This window comes from Lampris incognitus, chromosome 19 (genome assembly GCF_029633865.1).
Source record: "Lampris incognitus isolate fLamInc1 chromosome 19, fLamInc1.hap2, whole genome shotgun sequence".
Classification (NCBI taxonomy): domain Eukaryota; kingdom Metazoa; phylum Chordata; class Actinopteri; order Lampriformes; family Lampridae; genus Lampris; species Lampris incognitus.
In genome coordinates, this window is record NC_079229.1 from 33,653,497 (window position 1) to 33,667,704 (window position 14,208).

The 14,208-nt window shown below is 42.6% G+C and overlaps 1 protein-coding gene across 1 annotated transcript in view; it reads right to left on the reverse strand.

Moving 5' to 3' along the window:
• Nucleotides 1-11,419, reverse strand: part of nsmaf (neutral sphingomyelinase (N-SMase) activation associated factor) — a 36,026-nt gene extending 24,607 nt beyond the window's left edge. The window contains exons 1-8 of the mRNA XM_056299028.1: nucleotides 11,238-11,419; nucleotides 8,372-8,458; nucleotides 7,435-7,513; nucleotides 6,158-6,219; nucleotides 5,183-5,219; nucleotides 5,015-5,065; nucleotides 3,927-3,998; nucleotides 618-665 (exon numbers count right to left, since the gene is read on the reverse strand). Of these exons, the coding sequence (XP_056155003.1) occupies nucleotides 618-665; nucleotides 3,927-3,998; nucleotides 5,015-5,065; nucleotides 5,183-5,219; nucleotides 6,158-6,219; nucleotides 7,435-7,513; nucleotides 8,372-8,458; nucleotides 11,238-11,275 (474 nt within the window). The 5' untranslated portion in view covers nucleotides 11,276-11,419. The remainder of the gene's footprint in view (nucleotides 1-617; nucleotides 666-3,926; nucleotides 3,999-5,014; nucleotides 5,066-5,182; nucleotides 5,220-6,157; nucleotides 6,220-7,434; nucleotides 7,514-8,371; nucleotides 8,459-11,237) is intronic.
• Between the last annotated feature and the right edge of the window lie 2,789 nt (nucleotides 11,420-14,208).

Consider the following 14,208-nt stretch of genomic DNA (forward strand, 5'->3'; position numbering starts at 1 on the left):
AAGCGATCTGGTTGTCTTTAAGACAGCGGCGCAAACAATGCTGGGGGGGGGGGGGTTGAAAACTTGTCTACTGTCGCTTTAAGATTACCTAGGGTACAATTATTCAATGGGCTACTCTAACCCATCCATTCCATCCATTATCCAAACAGCTTATCCTGCTCTCAGGGTCGCGGGGATGCTGGAGCCTATCCCAGCAATCATTGGGCGGCAGGCGGGGAGACACCCTGGACAGGCCGCTTTAATCTGTTAATTACAGATTGTCTTCAGGTTTGCCCGCTTTATTCATTCATGACTGATCCACATTTCAGCTCGACTGAATTTTTATTAATGCATATTCAAGGAGTATTTAGATAAACATTTGCTAAATGAGTTCCAGTGATTAGTTAGTTTTTATATGTTAATTATTATATACTACATGTCTATGTCTCATTCAGACTTTTACCTGAAGAAAAAAAAATAAAACTAAAACCTTGACAAGATCATTGATTTTCATTGTACTGTATTGAGTAAAAAGATCTACAGGGAGGACGCTGTTACTCTATTCCCAAAACCCCCTTTACATGTGCATCCATAAAACTGACCTGTACTTCAATGATACTGATATGTAAATGACTCACCATCGCAGTCTGGTCTCCAAGTCTGTCCAGACAGGACGCCCTGTGGAGCTACACAATTCACCATATTCAAAAGAAAGAGAAAGAAACAAGAGAAAGAAATGGATAACGTTCTGTCTCATGCAAAAACAGTGTTCATTAAGATAATATGGGTACCGCATTTCCTGGACTACAAGTCGCACCGGATTATAAGTCGCACTCAGCAAAAGCTGTGTTGCAAGGGAAAAAAAGATATGTCGCGTCTGCGTAAATCGTATTTGTATTGTGGTACAGTATAGAGCCCCGCTCGGGACTTGTTTTCTTAATCCTGCTCCCGCTGGATTTCTGACCATTACCGCCCGCACAATAGAGCTCCACTGATTTCGGGTCTTCTCCCATCCTCCAGGGAAAACACGTTATTTTATTGTGTCTTATCAATAAAGAGATGCACAACTGTCGGTAGTAACATAGCCACAGGTATGCATAGCTGCCCTCTTGCGAAGTCCTGCAGCTGTCTTCTCAAGAGGCTAGCTATCTTGGTGACGTTCTCTGACGACACTGCCCTGTTCTCTCTTCTCCAGGGCTCAGAGTCAGATCACGGTTGTGCCCTTCCCGCCTTTGTTACATGGTGTGATAACAGCTTCCTCGACCTAAGCATAGCAAAGACTAATAACTAACTATTGATTTTTAGGAAAAATAGTGACAAGTCAAAAGCTAGCCTTATACATGGCGAGGATGTTCAAATTGTCGACACATATAACTATTTCAAGTTTGAGGTGAACGTAAAGTCGGTTGTCAAGCATGGACGACAAATAATTCATTCAACCCTCTGCCGATCCGGGGAGGGCTGCAGACTACCACATGCCTCCTCCGATACATGTGGAGTCACCAGCTGCTTCTTTTCACCTGACGGTGAGGAGTTTCGCCAGGGGGACATAGCGCGTGGGAGGATCACGCTATTCCCCCCAGTTTCCCCTCCCCCCCAAACAGGCGCCCCCGACCAACCAGAAGAGGTGCTAGTGCAGCGACCAGGACACATACCCTCGGCCCACCAACAGACACGGCAATTGTGACTGTAGGGCCGCCCGACCAAGCCGGGAAGTAACGCCAGGATTCGAACCGGCGATCCCTGTGTTGGTAGGCAACGGAATAGAGCGCTACGCTACCTGTACGCCCTTTGTTTGTTTTTTCACCTGGCTCCTCGCGCAAGCTTGCATTTAGGGGGCGACCTTTTTGTGTGTGCACTGGGTAGGCTGTGGAGCTGAATTGCCCTTCTGGGACAAATAAAATCGTCTGAGTCTGATAATTATATTCATACTAGTGCAATAATTACACCTATTCATTCATTCATTATCCAAGCTGTTTATCCTGAGCAGGGTCGCGGGATGCCGGAGCATATCCCAGCAGTCATTGGGCGGCAGGCGGGGAGACACCCCGGACAGGCCGCCAGGCCATCACAGGTAATTACACCTATTCTAGAGCAAAAATTACATTGTATTAATCACTTTGGAATATAAATTGCAGGATCAGCCAGACGAGTAAAAACAAAACAAAAAACAGCGACTTATAGTCCGGGAAATAAGTTACTTTTGGAAAGTAACTCAGAACAGTCCTAATAATGAATCTTGGGTTTATTTGTTTAGTTGTAGCTCAGGTTTGCCCTTACTGTTCATTCCAATGCAGTGTAATGAACTTTCTGTAATTTCTACAGCCTTTTGCACCAGTTTGACTTACTGTGTTCCCTCTATTGTCATTAGGGATTATCAATAAATTGTACGTTATCAATAAACCCTACTTAATTTCTAATACCCATTCCAACATAATCTGATAACCATTCCATCAGCCCATGGTTTGATGTAGAACAGATCCAAACCATGCTCATTTCTTGATTTTGGCCCTGTTTGATAACCATGCTGCATGCGGCCAGATCGTGGCGGTGGGTGGGCTTAATGACATTGGTACTCAATGACTGGGTTGACATTCACATCACATCCAGTGACGCCGTATGTGATACGGTGCTAATATTCTACAACACCATTATTGCATCCTACACTGATCCTACAGCGCAGACTGAAACCACCAGAGGGCGTTTGTCTTTTTTGACCAGACAACAAAACGAAACTAAATAGGTCTCGATCTCGATCGACACCAGTATTGCAGTGCATTATGTAGATGGACGCCGATGCGTGTCATAAGTTGTCATCATTTCAGTTTTTCTTTGGGACTTCCTACATCTGATTTCAGCTCCACTAATGGAAAAACAAACCATAACCATGCACACTACTACTTGCCGGCATGGTGAAGTGTGGCCTTATTACTGTGCGTTTTAACCAAACACCTTCCCTTTCCTCACATGGGTTTGATTGATTGCCTGAAAAAATGAACAAGTACATTTTGTGCCATGTCACAGCAGGCATTTTTGATGACACCAAACGCTGCTAGCAAGTTTGTTAGACCCAATAGAAGACAGCTAAGTTATAGTGATAGGAATTACGGCTCTTTTTAGTGAGCCAGATAAATGATGTACGATAAATAATGCAAAAACATCGAACACTACTATACATGTGTATCAAATGTTTTATTTATTCTGAACTATGTTTTATATGTTGGTGACTGGCGCAAAAAAACAAGTCTAACTTGCTAACCAATGAGTTCGTTAATCATTAATTGTGCCAATATCACTAGCAGTGGTACCCGGCGTTGCCCTGGGAAAATGCTCTCACCAAATCAACCAACACGATCTGATCTTTAGGATATAATCGGTGATGAAATATAGGATAATTCATGGTATGATACATGTGATTAACGAATGTCGAATAAATGAATCTTATTAACAAAAATTATCAAACGTCATAATTTTCAATCCATTCATCAACCTTCTTTGCCAACGTGTGTATTAATCGCTCAGTGCTGAAGCGCCTCAGGGTAAACCATCTTGCGTGTCTTAAGGCCAGCATTGACAATGTTAGGTGTCGTGCCTCCCTTGACCACTGGAAAGATTTGCTGGAAGTCTCCACAAAGCATCGTTGGAATGCCTCTTTCGCAAATAAATCAAATTTTTTTACTTGGTTTTTGAAATATTTTTCGAACTGTGCAATCATTGGAAAGTGCTGATTCTAAAGATACCTTTTTTTTTGTTCTACAATAACTATTTCTGGAGTTTTAAGCGAACATACAAGCATACACTCTTGCTTTATATATATAAGATGCCATCGCTTTCGTATTACTTTGCAGTCATACTGGCCATAAGCAACGTGTCCTAGCGCGGGATTCATGGTAGCGAGCACAGATGTCAAAACATGGAGCGTTCAAAGGCACAGATCTGCTATTTACCTGTAGTAATATTTGGACAACATCTTCAGTTTTACTCCAAACTTCCAGCTGAAAGGTGAATCTCTTTTCTCCCTGTGCAAGACATTAGAGGTGGATTCAAGGTGAGTACATGCTGTGACAAATAACACAAATGGCCAAACTGAACAATCCTAGTGAATTTTCTGATTTTATCTAACCTTTTACACAGAAAATCTGTTTTTGTAACATTCACTCAAAAGACACACCGGTATCTGCTCTTGGGCTTTAAAGAGAGATAAGCCATGTACAGAGGAACTCTTTAGACTTGGGTCAAAGGTGTTTATTATCACTCATTCACTAAATAAAGAAAATAAGCTATTGAAACTCTTTGTCCATGTACATAAAAATTAAGGTAAACTTGTATTTTAATGTACAGGTTGCTGCAACAAATTTCCTCAAGAAGAACAAACAAGATTCATTCCATCAGTCCAGCATCTTGCCCGTCTGTCTGCTTGCCTGCCCAAATTGTCAGATGCCCCTACTCAGGCCTAAATTATTTATTTTACACAACACACTCACTGTCTCAGACATGCACTCACAACACTCACAAAATACAAGTCGGCCCCCGGTATTGACAGTAGGCAGAGTAGTATAGAATTATCCCATGTCTACAGCCACCAGCGTTGAACGAATAATGGGCGGCATCATGCATCTTATGAGTACACAGACGCAAATACAACTAACAACAAGTTCCTTTGTGTAGTATGGACAACTGCTCTCAGTGTAACGCAGAGCCTTATGGCCTTGGATAAAGTATAAAATTACACACCTTGTGCCTGCTTCCCATTACCTGCCTGACACTGTACACGGCAGCTTTCCACTCACACACCCATCTTTGTGGCTACGCTACATATCTGTGTGGTGAGCTGAATAAAATAATACACTGAGCTGAATAAAAGTGGCCACAACAGTAACAACCATGTTCACTACAGTTAAGGCCTTGAACCGCTTGACAGCAAGAGGCTCAACAGAGAAAATGTGTTTTTTTAAGTTGAAAAACATTTCCAGACATTTCTTCTGGCCACCAGATGGATTCAGTGTCGCTGGATGGATGCAGGCTTTAGACTTACCCTTTCACTTCCATAAGGTGCGATGATGTTGTTCTCTTTGATGTAATAGACCTGGGATCACAGGTAAATGGGATCAGTTTCATTATTTATAATCACAGACGGAGAAAATTCACATCTTTTTGTCATTAATTTTTCCATTAATGTCATAACAGGAGGGCAATGTCATACCTGTCCACATAAAATAGAGATGTTAGGTGGCCTGGTCCTATAAAAAAAAAAACGTGTTGCTCAATTGGGTTAAAATTATTAGTGGCGAAAATTATTCTGCAATTCTACAACACAAACACGACATTGACAATTTGTCTTTTCAGACTTTCAGACTGACTTGGGTCTGCTGCGATACTAAATATATATCTGGAAGTATTCTTTTACCATTGGCTCCTTGTCTCCTTCGAGAGATAAAGGATATTTGGGCTGTCAAGTGAGTCAAGATGAACTGTTGGATGCTTTACAACAGCATTTCTTATTAAGAATGGACTTCTCAGGGCGTCCAGGTAGCGTAGCAGTCTATTCCGTTGCCGACCAATACGGGGATCGCTGGTTCAAATCCCCGTGTCGGTCGGGGCGCCTGTTTGAGGGGGAGTGGGGGGAATAGCGTGATCCTCCCACGCGCTACGTCCTCCTGGCGAAACTCCTCACTGTCAGGTGAAAAGAAGCGGCTGGCGACTCCACATGTATCGGAGGAGGCATGTGGTAGTCTGCAGCCCTCCCCGGATCTGCAGAGGGGGTGGAGCAACGACTGGGACGGCTCGGAATAGTGGAGTAATCGGCCAAGTACAATTGCAGAGAAAAAGGGGGAAAAAAAGATGAAAGAAAGAACGGACTTCTCAATAATTTAGTTGAATAAAGAACAATTTCAAATTCTGCCAAGCTGCCAATTCCTCTGCCAAACTTGAGCAACCCCTGAGGGACGGGGTTTATCTTGACCGGTGAAAGACAATGTCTTTGAAAAACATGTTTGCACAGGTCTTACAGCTGAGCTTGTTTGACATGTAGAGTTTTGTTAGCACAGGAGTTTGCTTCAAATACGGTTTGTAAAATTGCCGAAGGTTTGTCCACCATCACACAATATTGGTTCGCCAACTGCTTTGATAGGCTAAAAAAATCATCCCAACACACAATCAAAGACCAAAGCATGCTCACTCATGGAAAGGATTGTTCTTCTCCTCCACGAGCTCAATCTTCTTACAGTCTCTGAGAGGAATCTGCAGGAGATCGAACAGGTTTGAATGAGGGCACAGTTACTAGACCGAGCACTCCAATGACACAGAACTTATACTCTGGTATTATGATGCAGGAAATACACCTCCCTCACAAACATGGCCAATGTGCTCCCACTTCCTCTTCATAGGGTAAAGACTGCTTCTCCCACCGCCTGCAACGTTATAAAGGCTAACTTCCTGTCACCTTTGATTCTAGCTGTGATCACTTTTTTGTGTTTCAACACAGTGTATAACACAACACAGGTGTTGTCGTTGACATACTTTTATGTTTCTGTTGTCAGACTGCACACAACTATACAAAAACTGATTTGATCGGGCATCCAGGTGGCATGGTGGTCTATTCCACCGCCTACCAACACGGTAGTCGCCAGATCGAATCCCCGTGTTACCTCCGGCTTGGTCGGGCGTCCCTACAGACACAATTGGGTGTGTCTGCAGGTGGGGAGCCAGATGTGGGTATGTGTCCTGGTCGCTGCACTAGCGCCTCCTCTGGTTGGCCGGGACGCCTGTTCGGGGGGGGGGGACTGGGGGGAATAGCGTGATCCCCCACATGCTACGTCCCTCTGGAGAAACTCCTCACTGTCAGGTGAAAAGAAGCATCTGGCGAAGCGTCTGGCGAAGTGTCTGGCAAAGCGTCCTTGGGTTCCTTGAAAGGCGCTATACAAATCTAAGTTGTTGTTGTACCGGAGGAGGCATGTGGTAGTCTGCTTCCCTCCCCGGATCGGCAGAGGGGGTGGAGCAGCAACCAGGACGGCTCGGAAGAGTGGAGTAAAAAAAAAGGGGGAGGGGGAATCCCCCCCCCCAAAAAAACTGATTTGATCGAGGATCACAAACAGCCTTGAAATGACCATTAGCACTGGTTATCCAGTGAGCATTTTGTGTTGTTTTGTGTCGCCTGACAACAGAAACATAAAAATACGTCAATGACAACACCTGTATTCTGTTATACGCTATGTTAAAACACAAAATAAGGGATCACAGACGCAATCGAAGGTGGGAGAAAGTTGGCTTTTTAACCTCGGAGAGAACCAAATGTACCTTACCAAGACAAAAGGGAAGTATGTCGGCCATGTTTGAGAAAAAGGTTTTATTAAAGACTTAAACTCCTCATGGAGAGTCTGAATTGAGAAATCACTAGGTTGAAAAGTTAAAAAAAAAACGAATGAATAAATAAACAAACAACAATTCACACCAAACCTTTAAGATGGGCTCCCCGATATCTTCTGGATCAAATATGATGGATTTGGAGCACACCTTAAATGATCCTCTGACTTTTCTGGAAGAAAAACAAATTGCAATGCAGTTTAGTTGACCGTTTCCAAACACAACTGACATATCTTCTCGGTGAGCTCACAGAGGTCTTGTTCTGATGCACTAAATGGCTAAAGGAGGACGATTCAGTGTCAAACTGCAATGGAAAAAGTACCGGAGTTAGTGTCGGTAGTGTTTGTGTGGACACGAATCAAAAATCTAATAACACATTTCAGTCTGACACATGGACAGTGCAACAAAGAAGGAAAGCGTTAAACATACTATGAGATGTAGGCTATTCTTATCAAACCTCTTTCATTCAGCAAATCTATCTGTTAGCATTTGCAGTATAGCTGCAGTTGGAAGAGGTATGACTGTAGTGAAAAATTCCAGACAAACCATGTGAGTCTCTCTGCACAGACACCCACAGACCTAAATCATCCAAACACTGTTTTGCAGATTTGAACATTTTCCCTAATTTGGAAAGTGGTTCCTTGAATCTTTCCCACACTTCTTTCGGGTATTCTATGCTTCTGCAACATTGCACAATACATTACAGAGTATAAAGCAAAAGGTAATTTGCATGTGGTGTGTTTAAGCTCAAGATGTGATGAAGATACAATGATAATTCCCTGCAAACAAAGACACCTACACCTAAAATCCCTAGAATGACTTTTAACTCTTGACAAACCCGAGTCCCGTTACTGTGATATGAGAAAAACTAATGTGCGTCGTTTCACCTGTCTACCACAGCAGATTTATAAAGAAAGACGTCTTTTAAATCAGAGATAATCCTTGATTTATAAGTGTTGTTTATGAATGATGAGCTGTGTTGTGATGCATTTCTGGTTGTGATCATCATCGCTGTTATCCGTTAGCCTACCTGTCCTTGGTTGAGGTGGCGGTCAGATGCTGTGCAACGTGCTGTTCAAAATAGTATTCCTCCAAGTCCAGCAACAGCAAAGAAAATCTAAGGAAATGGCACAGTGCAAGAGTATGAGACTGCAGGAGGCAACAGCAAAAGCTCTGGGAGCCCTGCACAGAACCTGCTGTAAATTACAAACAACCAGGGTGCATACTGAAAGGATTTGCTATGTGGGTCAAATGGTTCACCTGCATTGACTCTGCAGGTTTAGTCATCGCTTTTAAACATTCAGGAGATGTCTCGTTAAAAATAGATTTACCATCTTAATTTGGAACCAAGTGACACTTGACAAATACCTTTTGTTAAATTATTTTTCTTTTCATATCCTCGAATACCAAATGAGTCAACATGTTGGCGTTTGCCATTTCTGAGCTAATGTGCTGCCAGACATAATCCCACCCACGGGACTCGACTATGAAAGTAAATAATGCCAGGTACCCTTGGTTTTACAACTTTACAATAATGCCCTCGTATCAATATCAGGGTTTGTAGAATCGACTCAGAATGGGTAACCGGTCCAAGTAGGAACGGCAGCGTTCTGTCGATCCAAGGTTTGACAGCAAAGCACTCAGACAACTGCTTAGTAATGAAGCATTTTCTAAAACCTCAAAGTCTACGAGATGCTAATTTCCCTGTGAACGCGATATCCTTAAAGCAGTGTTTCTCAACCCAGTCCTCAAGGACCCCCTATCCTGCATATTTTCTTTTCAACCCTGCATAGGTATCTGTTTGAAGTTACTCAACCAATCAGCAATGAATTTTGTCAGATGTTGCACACCTTGCATAATTAAGTGCTGCGAGATGATTGGTCCAGTAAGTACAAGCAGGGCTACCTATGCAGAGTTACAATGAAAATCTGCAGGATAGGGGGGTCCTTGAGGACTGGGTTGAGAAACACTGCCTTAAATAAGGTGACACAACTGGTTAAACTTCATTACAATGAGCTAGAACCAGGATAGACTGAGGCACATTAGCATGACGGGTTTATCTCGGTATCAGACCTCCGAGTAAGCACTAAACTAGCATGAACTTTTAAACTTGCTGAAATAGGAACCAACTGAAGTTGCAGTCAAATAGCTCGTCTAAATATTAATCTAATTATCAGCCTAAATATTTGCTTTTGTGCAGTTCCATAAATAATTGGGGTGCTTTTCTTTTTTCCTTTAAAAAGAAAATAATCGGCAACAGATAATTCAAATGAAGCAAAACTACTTGCAGAGGAAATTTAAGGTTTATAAACCATTTCAAATTATCTATGCAATCCATCCATCCAGATTTTATTGCTTTGAGATCAGAAATAAAACCCCTTTTTCACTTTGATGTGAATATAGTAATTAGCAAATGTGAAAGGTGCAAGAAAAGAGAAACCAAAACTCTGGCATCTCAGATGTGTGAAATGTGGTTGTCAACATGGAAAACTAAAGATACTGGTTGCGGTAGAGCTTAGGTTCCTCTATCCATATCCATGCTCCTTTGTTGTGACCTGTGCAGCAGACAGACCATCCGGAGAAAACCTCCACCGACGTCACGCTTTACATCTCAGATGGATTCACTTCGAATTTTACCCCAGAAATGTTGGAATCCCATTCTACACGACGAGGCACCCAATACACCATAAACAGAGTCTCACACGAGAAATTCTACAACTTCACAACACCAACGACTCAGCTCAGCAATCTTACATGATGTTAAAGGACATCCGTGTCCATGACTCGACAATGTTTTGTCCAAGAAGCTAAAAAAAAAAAGTGATTAAAAATACATGCTGTGCAATGCAGCGTGACTCTTCTGCAGCAAACACTTATTTCAGCCGAACACCACCGGAATTGGGACACGACCGTTTACATAAGTTAATCTATGTTATTTATAGATAACGAGCCATTTTGATTCCATTTTTACACTTAAACACGTAAAATATTGAAATCTGAAATCAACAGAGCTATTGGAAGGAGCCAAGTGCACGGATACCCGAATAAATGTGTCGAAGTTCAGGGGTTTGTCCCAGACACTGTAGTCTACGACATAGACTTGGACATAAACATGGTCGAGCAGAATCTAGGATTACATTAACCATATTCTAGGATTACATTAACCATATTTTAGGATTACATTAACCATATTCTATGATTGCATTAACCATATTCTAGGATTACATTAACCATATTTTAGGATTACATTAACCATATTTTAGGATTACATTAACCACATTTTAGGATTACATTAACCATATTTTGGGATTACATTAACCATATTTTGGGATTACATTAACCATATTCTAGGATTACATTAACCATACTCTAGGATTACATTAACCATATTCTATGATTACATTAACCATATTCTAGGATTACATTAACCATATTCTAGGATTACATCAACCATACTCTAGGATTACATTAACCATATTTTGGGATTACATTTACTATATTGTAGGATTACATTAACCATATTTTGGGATTACATTAACCACATTTTAGGATTACATTAACCATATTCTAGGATTACATCAACCATACTCTAGGATTACATTAACCATATTTTGGGATTACATTAACCGTATTCTAGGATTACATTAACTACATTTTAGGATTACATTAACCATACTTTTGGGATTACATTAACCACACGTGTACTCTCCCAGGGCACTATGAACACCCGCCGTTTCCTCCGGACGAACGACACCACACACAACCGCTTCCAGTCTAACGACCCCCGTCCACAAACCCCGGGGCATGTTTTAACGGAACTAACGGCACGTAAATAAAAACAAAAAATTTAAAAACAAAAAATAAACAACCAGTTGGACTGTATCTGGGTCACAAACCTCTCTTTGCACCGTTCGCTAATCTTTAAGAAAGCCATGACTGCGACACCATCCTCCCCCCGGTCTCTCCACACGCCGACCGCCCGGACCAGCTGAGGCGCAGACTCGGACCCGCTTCAGCGCCGCGCTCGTCTTCCCCCTCAACTCCTCATGAGTCCCGACGGACGCTCGCCTTCACTCGCTCTCACTCGCATCTCCCCCTTACCTCCCCCTCAACCGCATGACCTTTTCCCCCCGAGCGAGTGCGAAGCAGCGAGGAGAGGCGACGTTTCAGCACCGCTCGAGTTTCCCCGGAAGTACGGAAACTTGCGGCCAATCACGTGACCGGCTTGTGCCAGCTGAGTTGTACAGAAGCCCAACGTAACCAAAACAATACGTCTTTACGCGTAATGTGCTGTACGGAACGCCGGGGGGCTAAAATTTGCGCCGTTAACAACGTTTATTTACGCTAAACATGATTAAATGAGGTACGTGTGTAGAACCTGATAATGCAATAAATCCCCGATAGTGTCATAACCCTGATAATGTAATAAAAAAATGCGCTCGAGGCCATTGAAAATGCAATAAAACCTGATAATGTAATAACTTCCTGACAATGTAATAAAAGTGCATTTCCCGATAATGTGATACACTTTTTACCGATAATGTAATAAAGTATTGCATTAACAGGAGGTTATTACATGATCAGGTTAGCCTTCATTTTGCAGGTCCTGATAATGTAATAATTCCCCAATATTGTAATAATTTCACAGCAGACCACCTATTAATGGGTTCAAGTGGCGATACTGTGTTGGCAACTCTAGCTCCAGAGCACTAGCGCCATCAACAGGTCAAAGTTGGACATGCATGAATGTTTATTAACTTTTGACCTGTTTATCCGTTCTCCACAACCACTGTATCACTGAAATGCACTTTATTACATTATCGGGAAGTTATTACATTATCAGGTTTTATTGCATTTTCAATGGACTCAAGAGAAGATTTTATTACATTATCGGGTTTATTACATTATTGGTAATTTATTACATTATCAGGTTCTACAACGTGTCCAAGAGGCATTTAAGCCCTCTATCTCCCTTAAACCAAAGAAGGTTGGATCAGTTCATCTGGATACGTTTATTGGCAGATACGTTTCATCACTCAACTAAGTGGCAGCTTGGGCAGCTGTTGTCCTTCTCTTGTCTCTTCGATCGGCTGGTGCACTGTCTGGGCGTCTTCCTGGCTTTGACCAACGCCCAGTTAGGATAACCACACTTAACCAGGGCCTGTTTAATGTGGGGTTTCTCCCCTTCCCCTTCCCCGGCCGCTGTGTCTGTGGGGACCAGTGGCGCCCCCAGAAAATTTTCATAGGGGGGGGGGCACTGAAAATCTTGGGGTGGCACACCAAAACCAAAAGCCGTGACTGAATTTGGGGAATTCTATGCTGCTGTTGTAGTGTACTGTATGGGCTAGTGGAAAACTGTCAATATGAGAGTTAAGAAAATGTAAAATATCAGATAGAAGCATATTATGCATAATCAGAAGCATATTCTGTGTATGCGACGCATGGCTGGGGGGGGCAAGCGGGGGGGGCCGGGGATAGTATCAGGGTGGCCGTGGCTACCCCTGGCCACCCCTTGGGGGCGCCACTGGTGGGGACGTTGTCCAGCTCGGTGGTACAGCGTCCTGATGACCCCTGGTTTGTGCTCCGGCGGATGATGAGAGTCAAACCATATTGAAGCACTGATCAGTACGTGTTGGTTTACGGTAAACACCAACAATCAAATGTCCCCCATCACTGTAACAATAGGAACGATTGTTAGGAACCATTGTTTAGTTCCTTGTTTTCACAGGGGTCGTTTAGGTTGTTGCACCTGGAATAAGGGACCGAGCGTGATGCATAACCTTACGTGCCGAAGTTATTATGAAAGTTTATAGCCCCGTGGGGTTGAAACGAGTTGTAACGTCTCATTAGTAGAAGGAAACAACACACTTTAACATGGTGGCAGCGGCGGACGACTCGGTTCGAAGTTTGGTGCGGAAAAGTTTCTAGGAGCGGGAGAGCAGGTTAGTGTTCCTTCTCGCAGTGTCTTAGCAGGAAACAAAACCAAGGCCACTGGTGACAGGGCCAACCCTGTTACCACCAGATCAGGCCGCTCTGTTGTGCAGCCGCAGCGATACAAAGACTTTGTGACCTCACACAGATGAATGGATCTGTAGCACTAATGGACTTTGGGAGGGGGGGGGCATGAATGAAGAAAAAAAAAGGGAAAAAAAGTGAATCACAAATGTTGTGTACATGTGTTCTTGTTCACCTGGTTATCTGCAAGTTGAGGTATTCATTTAAACATTGGTTATGTTAAACTGTGAAGAGAAGCCATAGCACTTTGATACACAGTCGTTGATAATGTTCATTTTCATGGGGAGCTATAAGTAACTGATAAATATATGTCATTGTTAATATGAAAAACATTTTGAATGTTGATATTCGTACACTGTTAGTAGCAAAGAGTTTTGTTTGTATTTTATTGGTTACAGCAATAGACAATTAAACAAAAATGTATTAAAGGTTCTAAAAAAAGAAGAAACTCTGAAAAGAGAAAGGATGTAACAATAGGAACTATTGTTAGGAACCATTGTTTAGTTCCTTGTTTCCACAGGGGTCGTTTAGGTTGTTGCACCTGGAATAACGGACCGAGCGTGATGCATAACCTTACGTGCCGAAGTTATTATGAAAGTTTATAGCCCAGTGGGGTTGAAACGAGTTGTAAAGTCTCATTAGTAGAAGGAAAACAACACACTTTAACAATCACCAGCTGGAATTTCACAGTGTAAGAAGGCTGACCTGTCATTTTTCCACATCCTCCCTGATGAACTTGACGTGGTTCCTCACCGAGTGACCTGCGGCACGTCCTGAGATTTCATTTTAACCCGGGTGTTATGTTTGTAAACTACTACTAAGACCCGGTAACGGGTCTGACCCTTTAGCCGA